The sequence below is a fragment of the Stegostoma tigrinum genome, chromosome X (genome assembly GCF_030684315.1).
Source record: "Stegostoma tigrinum isolate sSteTig4 chromosome X, sSteTig4.hap1, whole genome shotgun sequence".
Lineage (NCBI taxonomy): Eukaryota > Metazoa > Chordata > Chondrichthyes > Orectolobiformes > Stegostomatidae > Stegostoma > Stegostoma tigrinum.
Window position 1 is genome coordinate 10,793,452 of NC_081404.1, and position 20,502 is coordinate 10,813,953.

Sequence of the window (20,502 nt, forward strand, 5' to 3'; positions counted from 1 at the left end):
TAATGTGGTCAATAGTAACCGGTGATCTGGCCAGCAAGGAAAGGCCTTCACACCAAAGTTTGAAGCTCAAAACTGTTCACCAGAGGGACTTAAAAAGGAGCTGCCGCCTTTAGCCAAACTCAGCATTTAATTCACATGCTCCTCCAATATTGACAAATCTGCACTAATATTTCACAAACATTGGCGTTCTCATTGCATTGAAATCATTTGTAAAGAAACATACTTCAAAATAGTTTTATTTCTGGAAGCTTTCAGTGATTAATATGATATTTTTCTTAAACTTTGTTTACTTATTTTGATTCTCCTTACAAGATCTGTAAGCAAAGAAAAAGTTCTTTTACAACATGCGTGAAATAATGATTAGATTTGAAAGAAAGCAATTAAGTTTAAAGTTGATAGAATTCAGTGCAGTCTATTTAAATATGTTTTACTGATTGTCAAAGCTTCTCTCTCTGTTTTAATTGTGCCCATTGAAATGTTAGAATTTCGTTGAGAATATATATAAATGAAATAGATAATAAACTTTTAATTCTGTAAATTTTCTGCAACAGATTCCACTGGAGTCATGTTTGACACTCGATTCAAAGCAGTGATGGCCCAGGGAGGATCTAATGACAACATAAAGGAAAAGGTAGCAATATTTCCTTTGTATATCCTATTGTATTTAGTGACCAAGTCAAAGACAAGAAATTATGCTCTTTGGTTCAGTAATTTTAGAATTTCCAATTATAACTTTAAAGTTTAAGAACATATTCATTACTTCAACATGTTATATTGGATTTCTTTGGCTAGAAATTTGTGCAATATTTTAAACTATGCAGTAGTCTTTCACAGTGAATATTTGTTGCTTTCAACTTGCCAGGGTAATATGAACCTGAAGCTAGTCCGTTAATAATTTGGCTCATCACATCGTCTGAGCCAATGTTACATTGAAAGAGATGTCAGTTATTTGGTGATTGAATGCAATGCTTATTTCAAAAGGTCATAATAGTTTACATCTGGCTATCTTAAAGAAACTAATGTGGATGAGCACTTGTTCTTTTCTCCCAAAGATGGGGGGAGAAACTGGTACATCAGTTAGGAATTAATAGCAGTAGGTTTTGTGAAACATTTGCTGTGTGCAAACCTCGCAGTGCATCCTGATACAACAACATGAAGATCTATGAATGTCTGTCTAACTTTAAATCCTTGAGCAGGAGTTGTATGATACCCTGTCACATTTTCCTTTAGTCGCTAATGTTGCAAGATTCAAGGGAAAAAGTTTTTTGTGTATAAAGTATCCTACATATCCTCAAGATAATCAAAAGTATTTGCCATATTATTATGGTAGTCATTTGCGCTTTAAAGCAGCAGCTTCCTGAAGAAGTGACTCTTTTTCTCAACCCTGTCTTTTCTTGGGTACTTAAGCATTGTATGTAGCAACTGACAGTGGTTCTTCTCCTTTTGCCATTCCTTAACAATATCAGCTATCCTCAGCATGAAAATAAGCATGTGAAATTTGTTGAAACCCTTTGTTTAACTCTTAATGTTGGTGTAAAGACCTCCTGAATTCTCTAATAGATTTAAAAGCCAATTTACTGTTTCAGAAAAAAAGCTAAGGTTCTTTTGAATGGAACTAAAAGGTGATTCTCTGTTGGTTTTACTGCGTCCTTCTTACAGAGATTAGGGATTTAGTACCATTTTCTCATTATTTCTTAAAATTAATTGGAAAGAAGGGAATGGGGAGAGGCAAGAAAAACTAAATGCTTGTTTTAAGAGGGATTCATGAACAGACTCCTCCCCTCCTTTTTTACCTATGTAAGTCATTTAAGGTAGTAGAACAAGATGATTATGCTGTTAAACGTGCGGGATCCTTGACTTTGCATATGAATAAGACTTGTAGGGAGATCTTGCATAAAGGGGCATAATGAACTGTGCATGTACATAAATTGAACTGGATTGATGAGTCCAGTAGTTTAGCCTTTTGAATTAAACAGGTTCCTTTCATAAATCGTTATTAACAACTTTCAAAAAGGATTGTTTTATTTCACTGCTTTTAAGCTCTGCTGATTTCCTTCTACTTTTCACTCTGAAATTAATTTCAAAACTAACTTTTACATAGATCTCAGTAAAGCGTGAATGCATTCTTGCACCTATTCACATAATCCCCATCTGTATTTTCTTTTGTTCTAAGTGCTCATGACAGCAAAGATCCTTCATTGTTCAAAGTACAACCTTCTCACCATGACTGTGATTTTTTGGCAGATTACCATAACACGTTATAAAAATTCTGTAAGCACTCGCTGCATGCCTGTGGAACAAAACCACTTTTTATGCCAGAAAATGTAATACAGTTTCTATACAGATACTAAGGACATCAAATTACTGCAAATTAACTTTATATTTCAGTGGTGAAATGCATTATTTCACATCCTCTCTCTCACCCTCCCAAAAAAATAGTTTTGTTCAAAGATTTCCAGACAGCCCAGTGAGTTTATAATTCTGCATTAACTCTGCTATTAGATTTTTAAATTGATAACTTGGGAGCAAATTTTCATTACTTGTTGTCCTTTACCTGAAAATGTGACTGGGGGTCCCTTTTACTAATTATTAGAACTTTGTAATTAACCTGACTTTGTAAATTGAGCAAAGCAGTGGAAGCAAGAAGATTGTTTTTATTGCCAGGTTTATAGTACGGAACTCAGAATATCTGGGGATGAAATTCATCTTGGTCAGCAACACAGAACTGAATGTAAAAGAAAATCAGACGCAGTTTTACGAAACCGTAGTGCAGAGGGAAAATTTGTCCAAATGTCTTGTCAATTTTTTTCTTGTATTCACTTGTGGCATGTGGGCATCACAGGCTAGCCAGCATTTATTGCCTTCCCTTCGTTGCCTTTTAAGGTGGTGGTGGTCACCAATTTTGAACTGCTGCACTCCATGTGCTGTAGGTCAAATAATGCTATTAGGGAGGGAATTCCAGGATTTTTACTCAGCAGCAGTAAAAGAATGTCAATATATTTCCAAGTCAGGATGGTTAATGGCTTGGAAGGGAGCTTGCATGTGGTAGTATTCCCATGCAGCTGCTCTCTTTGTCCTTCCTTGATGGAAGTGACCATAGGTTTGAAAGTTGCTGTCTAAGGAACTTTGATGAATTTCAGCAGTGCCCACTGCTGCTACTGAGCATCGGTGATGCAGGGAGTAGATGTTTATGGATGTGCTGCCAGTCAAGCTGTCTGCTTTGTCCTGGATGGTGTTCAGCTGCTTGAGTGTTGTTGGAGCTGCGCTCATCCAGGCAAGTGGGAAATATTCCATCACACTCCTGACTTGTGCTTTGCAGATGGTGGCCAGGCTTTGGGGAGTCAGGAGGTGAGTTACCCGCTGCAATATTCCTAGCTTCTGACCTGCTCTTGTAATTACTGTTTATGTGGTGAGTCCACTTGAGTTTCTGGTTAATGGTAACCCCCAGAATGTTGATAGTGGGGATTCAGTGACGATAACACCATTGAATGTCAAAGGATATTGTCATAGCCTGGCATTTGTGTGGCGTAAATGTTACTTGTCACCCCAAGTCTGGATGTTCTCCAGATCTTGTTGCATTTGAACATGGACTGCTTCAGTATCTGTGGGGTAAGTGCATTCTTGGTGGGCTGAAGGGCCTGTTCTTGTGCTGTACTGCTGTTTTCTCTTCGATCGCACAATGTTCAGCACCATTGATCATCACCACTTCTGACCTTATGATGGAGGGAAGGTCGTTGATGAAGCAGCTGGAGATAGTTGGGTCTAGGACACAACCCTGAAGATCTCCTGCCGAATTGACCTGGTGCTGAATGACTGACCTTCAGCAACCACAAGCATCTTTCTGTGTGCCAGTTATGACTCCAAGCAGTAGAATGTTTGTCCAGTTTTGCTAGGGCTCCTTGATGCCACACTTGGTAGAATGTGGGCTTGATGTCAAGGGCTGTCACTGTCGCTCTCACCTCACCTCTGGAATACAGCTGTTTTGTCCATGTTTGGACCGAGGCTGCAGTGAGATCAGGAGCTGAGTGCCCCTGGCAGAACCCAAACTAGGCGTCACTGAGCAGTCTATTAATGAGGCGATGCTGCTTCCTCGCACTGTTGATGACACCTTCCATCACTTTACTGATGATCAAGAGTAGACTGATGGGGCAGGAATTGGCCTGCTTGGATTTGTCCTGCTTTTTATGTACAGGACATGAGTGGGAAATTTTCCACATTGTTGGGTAGAAGCTAGCGTTGTAACTGCGCAAGAAGAGTTTGGCTTGAGGAGCAGCAAATTCCGGAGAGTAAGTCTTCAGCAATATTGCCAGAATGTTGTCAGGGCCCTTAGCCCTTGTGTATCACATGGTGTCAATCGAGTTGGCTGAAGACAGGTATCTGTGATGCTGGGGACCGCTGGAGAAGGCCAAGATGGAACATCCACTTGGCATTTCTGGCTGAAGATTGCTGAGAATGAGTCAGCCTTGTCTTTTGCACTGATGCGCTGGATTCTTCCATCATTGAGGATGGGAATATTTGTGGAGCCTCCTCCTCCATTGAGTTGTTTAATCTGGAGGATCAGGACTGCAAAGCGTAGATCTGATGCATTGGTTGTGGAATTGCTTAGCTCTGTCTATCACTTGCTGCTTATGCTGTTTGACATCAAGTCATCCTGTTTGGTGGCTTCACTAGGTTGACATTTCATTTTCAGGTATGCCTGTTGCTGCTCCTGGCATGCCTCCCTAAACTCTCCACTGAACCAGGGTTGATTCCCAGGCTTGATGGTAATCGTTGAGCAGGGGATAGGCCAGGCCATGAGTTTGCAAATTGTGCTGGAGTACAATTCTGCTGCTATTGATGGCTCACAGCCCAGACTTGAGTTGCTGGATCGCTTCAAAGTCTATCCCATTTAACACAGAGATCATGCCACACAACACAATGAAGGATATTCTCAACGTGAATACAGGACTTCATCTCCACAAGGACTGTGCAGTACTCACTCTTACTGATACTGTAATGGGCAGATGCATCTGCATCTGGCAGATTGATAAGGATGAGATCAAGTATGTTTTTCCCTCTTAATATCTTAGAACCGTAGAATCCCTACAGTGTGGATGCAGGCAATTCAGCCCATTGAATCCACACCGACTCCCAAAGAGCGTCCCACCCAGACCTATGTCCCACCCTGTCCCTGTAACCCTACATTTCCCATGTTTGATCCACCTAGTTTGCACATCTTTGGACACTGTGGGCAATTTAGCATGGCCAGTCCACCTAACCTGTACTTCTTTGGACTGTGGGAGAAAGCTAGAGCACCCAGAGAAAATCCACACAGACGCAGGGAGAACAGACTCCATATAGACAGTCACAGGAGGCTGGGATCGAACCCGGGTCCCTGGTGCAGTGAGGCAACAGTGCTAGCCACTGAGCCACCGTGCTGCCCGTTGTTGGTTCCCTCACCCACCTGCTGCAGGTCCTGTCGAGCGGTTATTTCCTTTAGGATCTGACCAGCTTGATTTAGTAGTGCTATTGTCAAGCCACTCTTAGTTGTGGACATTGAAATCCCCCACCCAGAGTACCTTTCATATACTTGCCACCCTCAGTGCTTCCTCCAAGTGTTGCTCATCATGGAGTACGGATTCATCAGCTGAGGGAGGATGGTACGTCAAAATTAGATGGAGGTTTCCTTACCTACGTTTAACTTGAAGCCATGAGACTTCATTGTATCTGGAGTCAATGTCAAGGACCCCCAGGATAACTCTCTCCTGACAGTGTACTCTGTGCTGCCACCTCTGCTGAGCCGGTCCTGTCAGTGGGGCAGAACATAGATGGTAATTGCGGTGCCTGCGATATTGTCTGCAAAGTACATATGACTTTTGTATGACTATGTCAGTCTGTTGCTTGACTAGCCTGTGGGAGGAAGCCCCCAGATATTAGTCAGGAGGACTTTAATGTATGAACAGGGCTGTTTCTGCTATTGTCTTTCTAGTGCCTGGGTCAATGCCCAGTGGTCCATCCAGTTTCATTTCTTCATGGAGACTATGTCGCCTTTGATACAACTGAGTGGCTTGCTAGGCCATTTTGGAGGGCAGTTGAGAGTCAGATCCCAGATCCCATTGCTGTGTATCTGGAGTCACATGTAAGCCTGACCAGGCAAGGATGGTAGATTTCTTTCCAAGAAAGAGATTAATGAACTAGATCAGTTTTTCTGACAATTGACAATGGTTTCATGACCATCATTAGATTCTTAGTTCCAAATTTTTGTTTTAACTGAATTCAAATTCCACCATTTGCCATGGTGGATTTTGAAACCAGGTCAGAATGTGAGTTCTGGATCAGTTACTTTGTGACAATTCCACTCGGCCATTGCCTCCCTTGTTTCCAATTTCCATACTAGAATTAGATTTTATATGCTTCATGTAATGTAAATTGCGAATTGCAAAGTTCAGGGATATCATTGCAATTCAATAGAATTTACAGCATATGATAGCCTTTTTATTCTTCTTAGCTCTTCTATTTAGACTGCTGAAAGTATAATTGTGTCTTAGATCGTCTTTTAATATTACCTTTGAGATTTACACTTTTTTTTTGCAGATTAGTGCTGTCCGTGCAATAGTTCCTAACAGAAGTAATAATGAGATAATTCTAGTGTTGCAACACTATGACAACTGTGTCGACAAAGCAGTACAGGCTTTTATGGAAGGTAAGACTTTTTGCTTTGTTCTATGACTTTTTATCCCCCTCATTCTTGACACTGCACATCCAGCTAAATTCAAATAATTTGCAAACACATGTAGCAGCAATTTTCAAATAATGGCCTTTGAAATTAAGGGCACAGAGATCAGGACCCTTTAGACCCATGGTCGAGAAGACCAACAATGCCAGCTAATGTGATGAGCAGTATGATTAACCTTTTCCATAAGAAACATGTTTACAACGATTCAGTAAGTCTGGCTAGAAAATGCTACACAGTTTGCAGTTTCTTTCTTAATTAAACTCTTGGTGTAACTTTCATATTTGTGTTCTACACAAAATGTACCCCATAAACCAACTTCTTGGACTGCATTACAAGTTTTAGTTGCTGAAGTGCAATTTTATAATTCTGTCTCTCTTTTCTGGTAGAAAACAACATTCTGAAATAGGAACCAGACCATGATTCAAGCAAATAAAGACCCACATTTTGTCAAAGCATTGCCAGTTGCTTTTTGGACAGTCGCCTGTCTTTTATGACGGGGCATATGCAAAATTAAAATGGACTTTGTCCCACAGTATGCTATTCTTAAATTTTGACTACACCCAAAATGAAGGGTACTTGATTGGTGTGTTTTCCATCAGACAATTCCTGGCCTCTTCTGAATTCAGCTATCTACTTGTTGCAACATTCCCTTGTAAACTGCACAAAAATGTCAATGTTCACATTCCAGTTGTTTTAAAAATGAAGCTTCCCATTGGATTTTCTCAATATATACTGAGTTCAGTGTTTCACAGCCACCAGTTATTGCAAGAATTTAGCTGATCCTCTGCACAAATCTTCACAGTAAAAGATTAACCACTGTTGCGCTATTTCAGGATTCACCCACCAGAATATTTGCTGGTGGACTCCCAGACTGCTTTCTGAAGAGGAATTCCTGTATACTGTGTGTAGCTTTTCATTTCTTTAGACATTTCCAAAAAAGAAACCTTGCCTTAGGCTCAAAATAGACCCAAGAAGAGAGATGAAAACATTGAATGTGGATCATAGTAATATGCAAAGTTTTATCTGAGCAATGTGGGCTATGGCGAGTTTTATGGTAGAATCAAATAAAAAGTCCACTGAGGCCTATCTCAGTGTCAAGAACGTCTTGCTCCATCTTTTAGTTATTTTAACTTGTTCAGATGTTCAGGTACACCTCTGGATCAGGTGGGCCTTGAACTTGGACCTTGCGCTCAGAAACAGGGGCACTAGTACTGCACCACAAGACCCTCTCAGTCCACCTTTTATGCTTCTGCCCAGCAGGCAAGTTTCTCGTTAGGCAGTGGCAAGTTGCTGATTAAGAGAGATTATTGCCTTGTTAATGGCCTAGTTCACCTCATTACTATTCAGTTTTCTATCTTGCCAAATGCAGGAAACAAGCTAAATGTCAAGAAAAATTGATGAAGTTGGAGCAGGTACGTGGCAAATTTTGCTTACTGCTTGCTGCAAAGGTCTTAGTGTTGCATCGAACCAAGCAGCAACTTAAGGCACCTTCCATGGGCACCAGCCACCTGTACCGTAAGCGTTGGCATCCAGCATTTGCCAACCCCTCAAGACCATTGTGACACCTCTCATATACTTGCAAGCCGCTCAGGAAACACAGACTGGCAATCAGGCACATCAGCGACTAGGATTGAAAGGCTGCAGCAAGGACACAGCATATGCACAGACAGGAATTGGACCAGGCTGCTTCTCAGAGCTGCTCACTTGCTGTCTTAGCACTCACTCATTCAATGCCTGCCTGCATATTCTCAGCATCCGTACCTTACCTGTTAACACGTTTGTGCTGTGGCCAGAGCCCAGTAATGCTCAGTACTGCCATACTGATGTACTCTTTAATGTGCTCACACATGCTTCTTGTCAGCAGGGATCTATCCAGGACAGGGAGAACACCATGGTAAATGACACACCAAGACATTAATCTGACACATACAGCATGTGTGTGCAGACCACATTTATGAAACAAATGGCCATATTAGAAACTGGTGGGAGCTGGTCCTCAGTCCATCCAAGGAGGAGCTCCTGTTTGTTAGGGGTCCTGATACCGTCAGTGACGGGCATAGTCCAGGGGCTTGGCCACAGTAGGCTATGGGAAGGGGATCTTAATGGTGGGTGAATTTAGCAGGAATGACTTAAAAAAAGGCCAATTATGGCAAAAGGCAAACAATTATTTGTGTAGATTACAAGGATACTGTGGGAGGCACGCACCATTGCTTCATCTGCCATGTAAGTTTAATGATGGTGTGTTCTAAGCACAGTAAAAGTTGAATTATGGATGTAAGTCTGGGATCACAAGTGCATCAGAGTACAGTCAGGACAGCATGTGCCGTGGCATCCTGTTGTGTTGTGCTCTGCAGGAATGGGGCAGGCAACAAGGTAATGTGATGGATGCTAAGAAATTGGGGGAATGAATACATTCTTCCAAGGACGAGGATGAGGCCGTTAAGGAGGGGAAAGCTTTCCTTGTCCATGACATAGCTCAGCTGCATCAGGCATGACAAGCCAGGTTGCAGTAGATGAGAGCTGGATAGAGCAGACCGTTATAGATTTGGACTTGTCATTAGTCACAGTGACAACATTTGACTTGCATTGCGTGGTGAGCATCAGCCTGAATTGGTTTTGTCTGTGCTCTCTTTTGCTGCTGTGAATAAAATAAAATCATGTTTGGAATTGTCCAATGGCTTGCCTGTATGCAATGTTCCCTTGCTGGACAATGAGAATGCAGGTCTATACTGAGATCTGGGGACAGAGCACTAGTCATTTAGAGACGGTGTTCAAATGGGAGATGGCATTTTAAATTGTAAAATGAGTGGCCTGGTGGTTAAAATGTGACTAGGATGAGAGAATGGGAGATGTATTTGAGCCAGTTTTGACATTGCTGGCTATATGTCATGAGTAACATGGCTTTGTGGGTGCTATGCCAACTCGTTGCTAGTGAGGGGCAAAGCTGGTAAAGACACCTGGGGTGCCAACCTTTTGGCAACTATCCAGTGAGTGGTGGCACAGTGTCTCAGTGGTTAGAGCTGCTGCCTCACAGCACCAGGGACCCATGTTTGATTCCACCCTCGATTAACTGTCTTTGTAGAGTTTGCATGTTCTCCCCGTATTTCCTCCTACAGTCCAGAGATGTGCAGGCTAGATGGATTGGCTATGCTAAATTGCCCATAGTGTGTGTGCAAGCTAGGTGGGTTAGCCATGGGAAATGCAAGGTTGGGGTGATCTGGGTGAGATGCTCTTTGAAGCCTTGTATGGATTTGATGCACCAAACAGCCTGCTTCCACACTGTAGGGATTTGATGAGTGGTGAGTTCCGTGGTAAAATGGACTAGAATTGGACATGTGTAGGTGGTTTACAAAGTGAATTTGGTAAGATACAGTGAGAGAACTCACTAGACTTTGTGGCAAAAAGCCATGCCAAGAAAACACAATTAAACTTGCACTTAGCCAAAATATGTAAAATTTAACCTTTAATTTTCAAATTGAGTTTCATACAGTTTCTTTGAAATTAATCTTTCCTGTCCTAAAGAAGTCAATAAAGACCAGCGCTGACAGTCTGACTTCACGATTCCAAGTTGGTATCATCATTAAACTTTTTTAAAGTCTTCAGTGATAAGGTGACATATCAAAGATTATTGAGGGAGAAAAACAAAACTTACAGAACTATGTTGTAGGAGATAGCACGTTGATGTGGATAGATGATTGACTAGCGAACAGGAAATAGTAGGCATAAATGGGTAATTTTCAGGTTGGTAAGGTTGAGTAAAAACAAAAAACAAAGTTGCTGGAAAAGCTCAGCAGGTCCGGCAGCATCTGTAATGGAGAAAACAGAGTTAACGTTTCAGGTCCGGTGACCCTTCGCGGTAAAATGGAGTGATTGATATGCTAATGCACTCATTGAAGCCTGAATATTTTACAATATGTATAAATGAATTGGATGAAGGGGCAGAGGTATGGTTTTTAAATTTGCTGAAGACAGGTAAGAATGAAAGGTAAGTTGTGACAAGGAAATAAAAATTAATCAGAGGGATATAAATAGGTGAAGTGAGTGGACAAAGATGTGGCAAATGGAGTATAGTGCAGAAAAATGTGAAATTATCCATTGGGATCTGGGTGTCCTAGTGTGTGAATTCTTTCTTTCCTTGGACTTTAGAATGGGTGGCCCAGTGCCTCAGTGGTTAGCTAGCTCCAGGGACCCGGGTTTGATTCCACTTTCAGGTGACTGTCTGTGTGGAGTTTGCGCATTCTCCCAGTGTCTGCATGGATTTCCTCCAGGTGCTCCGGTTTCCTACCACAGTCCAAAAATGTGCAGGCTAGGTGGATTGGCCGTTCTAAATTGCCCGCACTGTTCAGGGACGTGTAGATTAGGTGGGTGAAAGGGGGATGGTCAGGATGGGAAGCTCTGAGGGTCAGTGTGGACTTGTTGGACCTGTTTCCACACTATAGGAATTCTGTGATGTATGATAAAAGTTTAGTATGCAGGTACAGCAAGTAATTAGGAAAGCTAACAGACTCTTAACTTTCATTACAAGAGAATTGGATACAAAACTAGGGAGGTTATGGTTTGAGTTGTTCAAGGCATTGAAGTGACCACATCTGGAATACTGTGTACAGCATTAATCATCTTTTTTAAACGAGTTGGAAACTGTACAGAGAACGTTTGCGAAACTCCTATTTGGAGTTAATGAGTTGTCTTATGAGGAAAAGTTGGGCAAGTTAGGCTTGTATCTGTTGAACTTTGAAGAGTAAGAGGCGACTTGATTGAAACGCAAGATCATGGGGTTTCTTGATAAGAATGGATGTCGAAAGGAAGTTTCCGTTGTGGGAGAATCTAGAACTAAGGATCACTGTTTGAAAATGAAGGGTGACCTGTTTAAGACCAGTGATATGGAGATTGTTTTTCTAAGGGGAGTCATGAGTCTTTCTACATCTCTTCTTCAATAGATTCTTGAACAATGGAGTGAAAGGTTATCAGGGAGAGGCAGGAATGTGGACTATTGAATCAGCCATATTCTTTATGAATGGCAGAGCAGGCTTGAGGCTCTGAGTGGCCTGCACCTATTCATAATTTGTGCATTCATATACATGTTCATGTTAAGTGGTAATAGTTGATTAAAGGTGTTATGAGTTCTAAATATTGTACAAATAATTTTTTTAATGTTTTCTCATACCTTTACAGGAGCAGTATCAGTTTTTAGCTCAATATTGTACTATTATGGCATTATCTCCATTTCCTATACTCATCATCTTTGGTCCAATCACTGCTATTGAGGATAGTTTTGTGTTGTAGATCTATACCTAATAGAAATTGGATCAAGGCTGTCCAAATGCAGATAAGATCCCTGTAGCCAACAGTGGAGACTTTTTACTGGATTTGAATCTAGGTACCCACAGTGAAAGATCTAACTCACCCTTTGTCTGTTCCCCAACCTTCTCTAAAGGTTATTATTTCAGCAAATTGGAGATTTTAGTTACAGATTTAGCTAATTTAAAGAAATAGCAATAACGTTTCAGCTTTCAAAAGAAAATAAACGTCACTATCTTTCTGGTACTGGCTGTGAGCATTGCATTGTTCTATTTGGGTAAAATGCATTATGTAGCGCTGCATTGTTTACGAATGCATGCTTATGAAGAATGTAAATCCTACTCGTTTATCTTTAATTTATCAATCTTGTAAATGCTAATTTGTTGCAAAAAGCTGCTATCTGTCACAAGTGGAATGTTGACTCAACTTTAAAATTCCTGTCTGGTTTTTATTGATGTTTGGCAAGCATTGTGTGTCAATCTCCGCAACATTTTGTATGTGTTTTCAATAATCTTTGCAATCTTTCTTCATCACCATTTTTTTTTTAATGAAGGTTATGCAACTGAGGTTCTCAAGGAATGGAGTGTAACAGGAAAGAAGAAGGTAAGGGTGCCACACTCAACACAGAGGAGGCCACTCAGCTCTCAAGCTTACTCTACCATTAAGTTAGATCATGAGAGCTCTAACTCAAGCCTCTTGTTGTGAAACTTGAATCAGAGTCCATTCATTTATTGCCACACTCAGTTTCCTACCTACCTCCCAACAAATTTCCAATCATCTTTAGTCTCCCTAATTTGAAAACTTGTGAGCACTGGTTGAAACATTTCGATGGGCATTCAAGTAAAATGTTTACAAAGACCTTTTATCTATTAGCAGAAGAAGATAAATTCAGCTAAAGTCATACCATCCCTCAAAAGGATTGCGTGGGTCAGTGATGCAACCAACATTTCAAGATTGCGGACAACTTTGAAGAGAGTAACCAGTAACTTATGCAAAATCCCTGCAGAAACAAAATGCTGTCTTCGTTCTGAAGGCATCCTCCACTGGGTTGTTACATAGCTGCTGTGCTAAAAGGATGGATTCAAAACAGGTTTAGTGACTCAAACCTGAGTATCCATGAGCCACAGGACCAGCAGATCAGATCAAACTCCTGCAGTCCTCCCACATTCCATCTTGCTGATGGAGGAGGCCAGCCTGAGAGTGCAAAAGACAAAAATGGCTTGTAGCCATTTTTAGCCAGATTTATGGAGATGAGGCACTTCTTTTGAGGGTTGAGAGTCTTTGAAGCTGTCTCCCTGAAAAGGTGGTTGAAATGATTGCTCAGAATCCGGTATCTCATCAGTAAGTTCCCCTTTATTTACTTGTGCATTGTACACTAGCTGTGGCCAGCCAGTTTGGAGTCAGTCCATTCCATGAAGGAGATTCTAGGCTCCTGTTTATAGTGGTCACCCAGGGCTTTCCTGATTGGGATTGTTAATCGGTACCAATCAAGAACCTTATTGTCAACAAGGTCAACCTGTTTCCAATCACTACAGTGGCAGAAGTAGCATCCTTAAATATTTTAAGGCAGAGGTATATAGATTCTTGCTAGGCAGAGCAATAAAAGGTTATCACGGGTAAGTGAGAATACAGCTTTGAGATTACATGGATTCACCATGATCTTATTGAATGGCCGAGCAGACTTGAAAGGCCAAAATGTCTACTCTTAAGCAACAAATTGTATTTTCATATGTATCTGCATTGTCCTGCGCGTTCCACCATCATGAATGCCAGACTTCAGTCAGTTCAGTTTGTTCTACGTGATATCAAGAAACAACTGAAGGCATAGGATAAGATAAAGGCAATCGGTCCTGACAACATTCCAGCAAATGTTCCAATGACTTGTGCTCCTGAACTAACCATGCCTCTAATCAAGATGTTTTCAGTTGAGTTGCAACATCATCTACCCAAAAAAGTGGAAAATTGCCCAGGTCTGTCCAGTTCATAAAAAGCAGGACACAGCCAATCCAGCCAATTACTGCACTATCAGTGTTCTCTTGATCATCAGCAAAGTGATGGAGGGTACCTTCAGGTGGCAGTTCCTCAGCAATATTACGCTCACCAGTGCACAGGTTGGATTCGACTGGTTTTTCTTTTGAAATCATTATAACCTTGGTCCAAATTTGGATAAAAGCACTAAATCTAGAGGTAGGTTGAGAGTGACTGCCCTTTATACCAAAGGAGCATTTAACTGAGTTTGGCTTCGAGGGGCCCTAATTAACCAGCATGGCACGGTGGCTCAGTGGTTAGCACTGCAGCCTCACAGCGTCAGGGACCCAGGTTCGAGTCCAGCTTCGGGCGACTGTGTGGAGTTTACACATTCTCCCTGTGTCTGCGTGCGTTTCCAGATGCTCCGGTTTCCTCCCACAGTCCAAAGATGTGCCGGCTAGGTGGATTGGCCATGCTAAGTTGCCTGTATTACTCAGGGGGTGTGGGTTATAGAGGGATGGGTCTGGGTGGGATGCTCCAAGGGGCGTTATGGACTTGTTGGGCGAAAGGGCCTGTTTCCACGCTGTAGGCAATCTAATCTAATAAAGTGGGAATCACGGGAGCTCCCCACTGGTTGGAGCCAGACCTAGTACAAATGAAGATGCTTGTTGGAAACTATATATCTTGGCTCTGTGACACCTCTGCAGGAATTCTTCAGGTAGATGTTTTCTAATCAACTGTTCAGAAATGTTATTGCACACCTTTGGAGCAGGTGGGACTTGAATCTGGGCCTTCAAGTGCAGAAACAGGGACGTTGCCGCTGTGCCACAAATGCTGTCTGGTTTCATGGGAGATATTTTCCTAATCAACCTGTCAAGAGATGCTGTAACACACCGCTAGAGTGGTCTCCTAGCTCAGCGGTGGGGGACACTACCACTGTGCCATGTGAGCCTGGGTAGTTCCTTTCAATTTTTTTTTAAACCTATTTTTATAATTAACTTGTTCAGAGGTGTTATTACACACACCTCTGGAGCAGGTGGGACTTGAGTCCCGGCATAGGGACACTGGCACTATATCTCAAGAGTCCTGGGTAGTTCCTTTGGATAATGTTCTAGGCCTAGCTATGTTCAGCTGATTCATCAATGACCTTTTCTCCATTATAAAGTCAATAGTAGGGATGATTGCAGAGTGTTCAGTTCCCTTTACAATTTCTTAGATACTGAAGCACTCTGTCCAAGTGCAGCAAGACCCTGCACAGTGTCCAGCCTTGGAGTGATACGTGGCATGTAACATTTTGGCCTTACAAGTGCCAGGCAATAACCGTCTCCAGCCAGAATGGCAAATTATCTCACAATGCTATTCTGTAGTACTACCGATGTCATGCCTCTCCTCCCTTCTCCCTTTTCCCTTTCTCCCTTCTCACTCTCCCTCTCTCGCGTGCATGTTCTCTCTGCCTTTGCACTCTTTCTCACTGGAAGGTGAACTGGGCCAGCCATATATATGCTACCATCCACAAGGCCCAAATGAGGAGTGTGACAAATACATTTTCCAAGATGAGTGCTGCTCCAACAGCATTCAACAAACTCAACACTATCCAGGTCAAAGTATCCCACTTCATCAACTCCTCATCCACCATCTTAAGCATTTCTATTTCAGAAATGAGGAAGAGAGAAAATTAGGACTACAGACCTGTTAATATCAATCACAAAAAATGATAGAATATAAAACATTGGATATGATAACAGGACACTTAGGAAATAATGATAGGATTGGATAGTATCAATGTGAGTTTATAAAATGGAAATCATGTTTAACAAACCTGGAGTGTTTGAGGATGTAACTAACTGAATGGATAGCAGGAAGCTAGTAGATATGACATTCTTGAATTTTCAGAAAACTCTTGATAATATTCCACACAGGAAGTTAATTAACAAAATCACATGGGATTGGAGTAATACACTGGCATGGATTGAGGATTTGTTAATGGAAAGAAAGCAGTAGGAATATACGAGTCATTTTTAGGTTGGCAGAATGTGGCTGGTAGACTCCCTCAAAGAAGTAGTCTGGGAACCCAGCTGTCCACAATTTATATTAATGATTTGAATATGGGGCCAAATGCAGTATTTGTTGATGAGACAAAACTGGGTGGAAGTGAGATTTTCGACAAGAATGCAAAGCTATGTCAGAGGGATTTGGAGAGGTGAAGCGAGTGAGTCGGCTCACTTGGCTGGATGTTTGGTGTGTGGTGCAGAGTGACACCAACAGTGTAGGTTCAATTCCTGCCCCAGCTGTGGTTTCCATGAAGGTCTTGCCTCCTCAACCTTGCCTCTTGCCTAAGGCATGGCAACCCTCTGGTTAAACCACCATCAGCTATCTCTATAATGAGAGAGCAGCTTCATGGTTCCCTGGAGCTATGGTGACTTTTACTGGAATATTGTGTCCAATTTTTCATCACCTTGTCTAAGGAAGCATTCACATAGAGGAAGTGTGAAGGTTCACCAAAGTGATTCTTGCTCTCAGAGAATCTTCCTATGATGAAAGATTAAATATATTGAGCCTGCACACTCTGCTGTTTAGAGCAATGTGAGGTAACCTTGTTCAAATATAGAAAATTCTTAGAGATTGATAGGATAGGTGCAGGAAGGGAAACAGTCTCTGAAAAAAGGATAGGCCACTTCTGACAGATGGTGAGGAATTTCCTTACTCAGACAGTGTTGAATCTTTAGAATTCTCTGCTCCAAAGGGCTGTGGAAGCTCAGGTGTCGAGTGTGTTCAAGACTGAAATTGGTAGATTCCTGCATATTCAAATCAACAGATAGTGGCATGGTATAGGAGAGTAGTATTGAAGTAAAAGACGAACAACAATCTCATTGACTGACAGAATGGGTTTGAAAGATTAAAAGACTCCTGCTCCTGGTTTTTTTTTATGTTCACCCACTCCAGTGCCAGCTTTACATTCCACTTCAAGTTTTACGTCTTCATATGTATGACACACTGTTCCAAGGACTCTTGTGACACACTGGTAGAGCCCTATCTCTGAGAGAGGGGGCCTGGGTTCAGGTCCCACCTTCTCCAGAGGTGTATTATAACATTTCTTAGGTAGTTAGGAAATATCTATATCACTCTTCTTTATGGTTGCTGGATCAAAATCCTGGAGCTCCTTCCCAGGCAGCACTGTGGATATGCTTTCACCATTCAGACTTAAGCAATTCAAGAGCTTACTATCACTTGCTTGTGGGTGGAAAGGGATGGGCAATTAATTTTGTAAAGAATGCTAATTATACTGACAGAAGTGGCTTGGTAAACAATTTTAATCCTTGCATTGTTAGGAATGCTAGGAATTACCATTCCATTAATGGGCTGTGCCTGTTTGATGTTAAACTCCTTTGAGAAGAGACTGGTTATGACAAGTGGTGCATCAAGGCCTCCACAATTTTAAATAAAAACAGATGTTGCTGGAAAAGTACTGTAGGTCTGGCAGCAGCTGCGAAGAGAAACCAGAGTTACTGTTTTGAGTCTGGTGATCCCTCCCCTTGTGATTCTAAAGCAAATCAGTTTAATTGATACCAATATTACCCAGGCTTACACAATCTGATCAGTATGGGTAAATTAAAGTACATGTAAATTTCATTTACCTGCACAAATATATTTTTGTACATATGCTAATTCTCTTTAAAAATAATAGATCCCAGTTTAATTTGGGAGGAGGCTTTGTGCTGTGGACTTTGAGAAACTAGACACTGGATTGAGTCCATCCATGTTTGTTTGTTTAAGTAGGACCTTCGAGCTAGCTAGAGCAAAGAGTCTTTATTTCCGTTCTTGTGGACTAGATTCAAGAATGGGCCTTGAAAGGTGAAAGGATAGTATGCTAATCCACCATAGCACTTTGTTTCATCACCCTCACCTGGCACCCTAGGGATTACTTTTCATCTTTTACCACTAACCCCGTGTTTGTTCATGTCATCCACCTGGTATTGTTCACAAATAAGTGTGACTTCCCTTTGTTTTTTTTTCTAAAAATGTACTTTATTCATAAAATGTGCCAAGATACATAACTGTATAAAGTTGACATTACATAAAATGCAAAGTAAATCAGTTTCTTTAAGGATACTATGTGCCACCTTGAGGTGCATTTCATCTACTGGTAAATTGTTAATGGATAGTCAAGTCCCTTGCTCCAAAGCTTTCTCCAGCCAGCTTCTCCATGGCAGTCTGTTAATGTGTTGACCTGATGTGTCTTTTCTGCAACAGCCCAGTTGGAATTGAATGCTTGTCCCTTGAGAAGCAGTAGCTAGAAACCCATATCTCTCAAATTTCCATCAGAAGACAGTTGCTGAAAAGTCCACACACACCTGCTTTCAGTTGCTTTGCACACTGTAGGAAAATTGTTTTCAGTTGAATCTGGCCCTTAGCTACTGTAAATCTACATTGTACATCTTGCACTGCTGAGTGAGGTGTGAATGTTAGTGCTCTACTGTGTATTAAATTCCAGCACTGATTTGAGCATTGAAATCTAATGGAATTAGTAAAGAGCTGTCACCTTTTGAAGTTGAGGTTCATATCCAGCAAAGACAACTTTTTTTGTCCATCTGAAGGAACTTAATTGGTGTTCCGATGTCCGATTAAAGGGGTGTGTTCTGCAAAGTCATCAGTTCGCATCACACAGACATCTGTAGCACACTTCCTCTAAGCTGAACCGTCATTTAACAACAGCATGGAATGGTAATGTTGCAAATGAGATTAACCTTTTCAAGATAATAAAATGTGAGGCTGGATGAACACAGCAGGCCATGCATGCATATCAGGAGCACAAAAGCTGACGTTTCAGGCCTAGACCCTTCATCAGAGAGGGGGATGGGGTGAGGGTTCTGGAATAAATAGGGAGAGAGGGGGAGGCGGACCGAAGATGGAGAGAAAAGAAGATAGGTGGAGAGAGTATAGGTGGGGAGGTAGGGAGGGGATAGGTCAGTCCAGGGAAGACGGACAGGTCAAGGAGGTGGGATGAGGTTAGTAGGTAGGAGATGGAGGTGCGGCTTGGGGTGGGAGGAAGGGATGGGTGAGAGGAAGAACAGGTTAGGGAGGCAGAGACAGGTTGGACTGGTTTTGGGATGCAGTGGGTGGAGGCGAAGAGCTGGGCTGGTTGTGTGGTGCAGTGGGGGGAGGGGACGAACTGGGCTGGTTTTGGGATGCGGTGGGGGAAGGGGAGATTTTGAAACTGGTGAAGTCCACATTGATACCATTAGGTTGCAGGGTTCCCATTCGGAATATGAGTTGCTGTTCCTGCAACCTTCGGGTGGCATCATTGTGGCACTGCAGGAGGCCCATGATGGACATGTCATCTAAAGAATGGGAGGGGGAGTGGAAATGGTTTGCGACTGGGAGGTGCAGTAGTTTGTTGCGAACTGAGCGGAGGTGTTCTGCAAAGCGGTCCCCAAGCCTCCGCTTGGTTTCCCCAATGTAGAGGAAGCCGCACCGGGTACAGTGGATGCAGTATACCACATTGGCAGATGTGCAGGTGAACCTCTGCTTAATATGGAATGTCATCTTGGGGCCTGGGATAGGGGTGAGGGAGGAGGTGTGGGGGCAAGTGTAGTCCTTAACCTTTTCAAGACTGTTTTGAAATTAGTGTGTTGGTATACGTAGAGGTGTAGGTTAAAGCTGTGTAATTGATCTTGTCTTGCATCTGTCCCCTATACAACCAAGAAACATTTGAAGTAACTCAGCAGGTCTGAGTTTCTCCAGCAAGTTCTGCTTTTGTTTCAGATTTCCAGCTCCGCAGTTGTTTGTTTTTCTTTAAACATTTGAAGTATCTCAATAAAGAAGAATTCGTGAAACATACAACAAAATAAGCTTTCACGAAAGCTGGTGTCTACCTGCTTGCTGCAGATAGTGAAGACTTTGGAAGAAAATTAAAAATCATTATTTGAAATATTTAAAGCAAACATTTATGCATCTGTTTGTTTAAAAACACATAGAACAAAAAGAAGAAGATTAAGCAAAAGCCAGAAGTAAAAGCAGAACCAGAGCAACTGCAGTCTAGCAAATGTGCTGCCAATTCTGGTGAACTGTCAACAACTTCTTGGGAGAAGGATGAAGTAAACAGTTATCACATCAATGGATCTGTAAATGATGAATCAGTGGATTCTCTTAGTGAACAGTTAGATGTCCTTTCCGTGGATGCCCAAGAGCTGGAAGATTCTGAATTAATGACTCCTGATATCGATAGTATAACGGGTAAGTGTATCTAAATTTAGTTCCAACTGATTTAACAAATTTTTGAATACTTTTTTTTATCATGTGCACATACTCTCCCAAATAATTGTAAAAATCTGGATTTGCGTTTAGGAATGGGATGACTTGGTCCTGTAATCCAATCCAAAGTGGAAGATCTGTTCTATATTTTGTAAACTTGGCTTCATATGACACTTAAACTTGGCTTCATATGACACTTAAATTTGTTAATCATAACACACATTACATTGTCTTCTGTACTTCAGTCTGAGCATCACAACTCAGAAAAC

At 41.7% G+C, this 20,502-nt stretch overlaps 1 protein-coding gene across 5 annotated transcripts in view; it reads left to right on the plus strand.

Annotated features, from left to right (window-relative positions):
• LOC125448285 (spermatogenesis-associated serine-rich protein 2) overlaps positions 1–20,502 on the plus strand; it is a 114,189-nt gene that overhangs the window by 48,380 nt on the left and 45,307 nt on the right. For all 5 annotated transcript variants that reach the window (XM_048523483.2, XM_059643351.1, XM_048523484.2 and 2 more), the window contains 4 exons: positions 552–631; positions 6,574–6,682; positions 12,567–12,616; positions 19,957–20,215. In XM_048523483.2, coding sequence (XP_048379440.1) covers positions 552–631; positions 6,574–6,682; positions 12,567–12,616; positions 19,957–20,215 — 498 coding nt within the window. The remainder of the gene's footprint in view (positions 1–551; positions 632–6,573; positions 6,683–12,566; positions 12,617–19,956; positions 20,216–20,502) is intronic.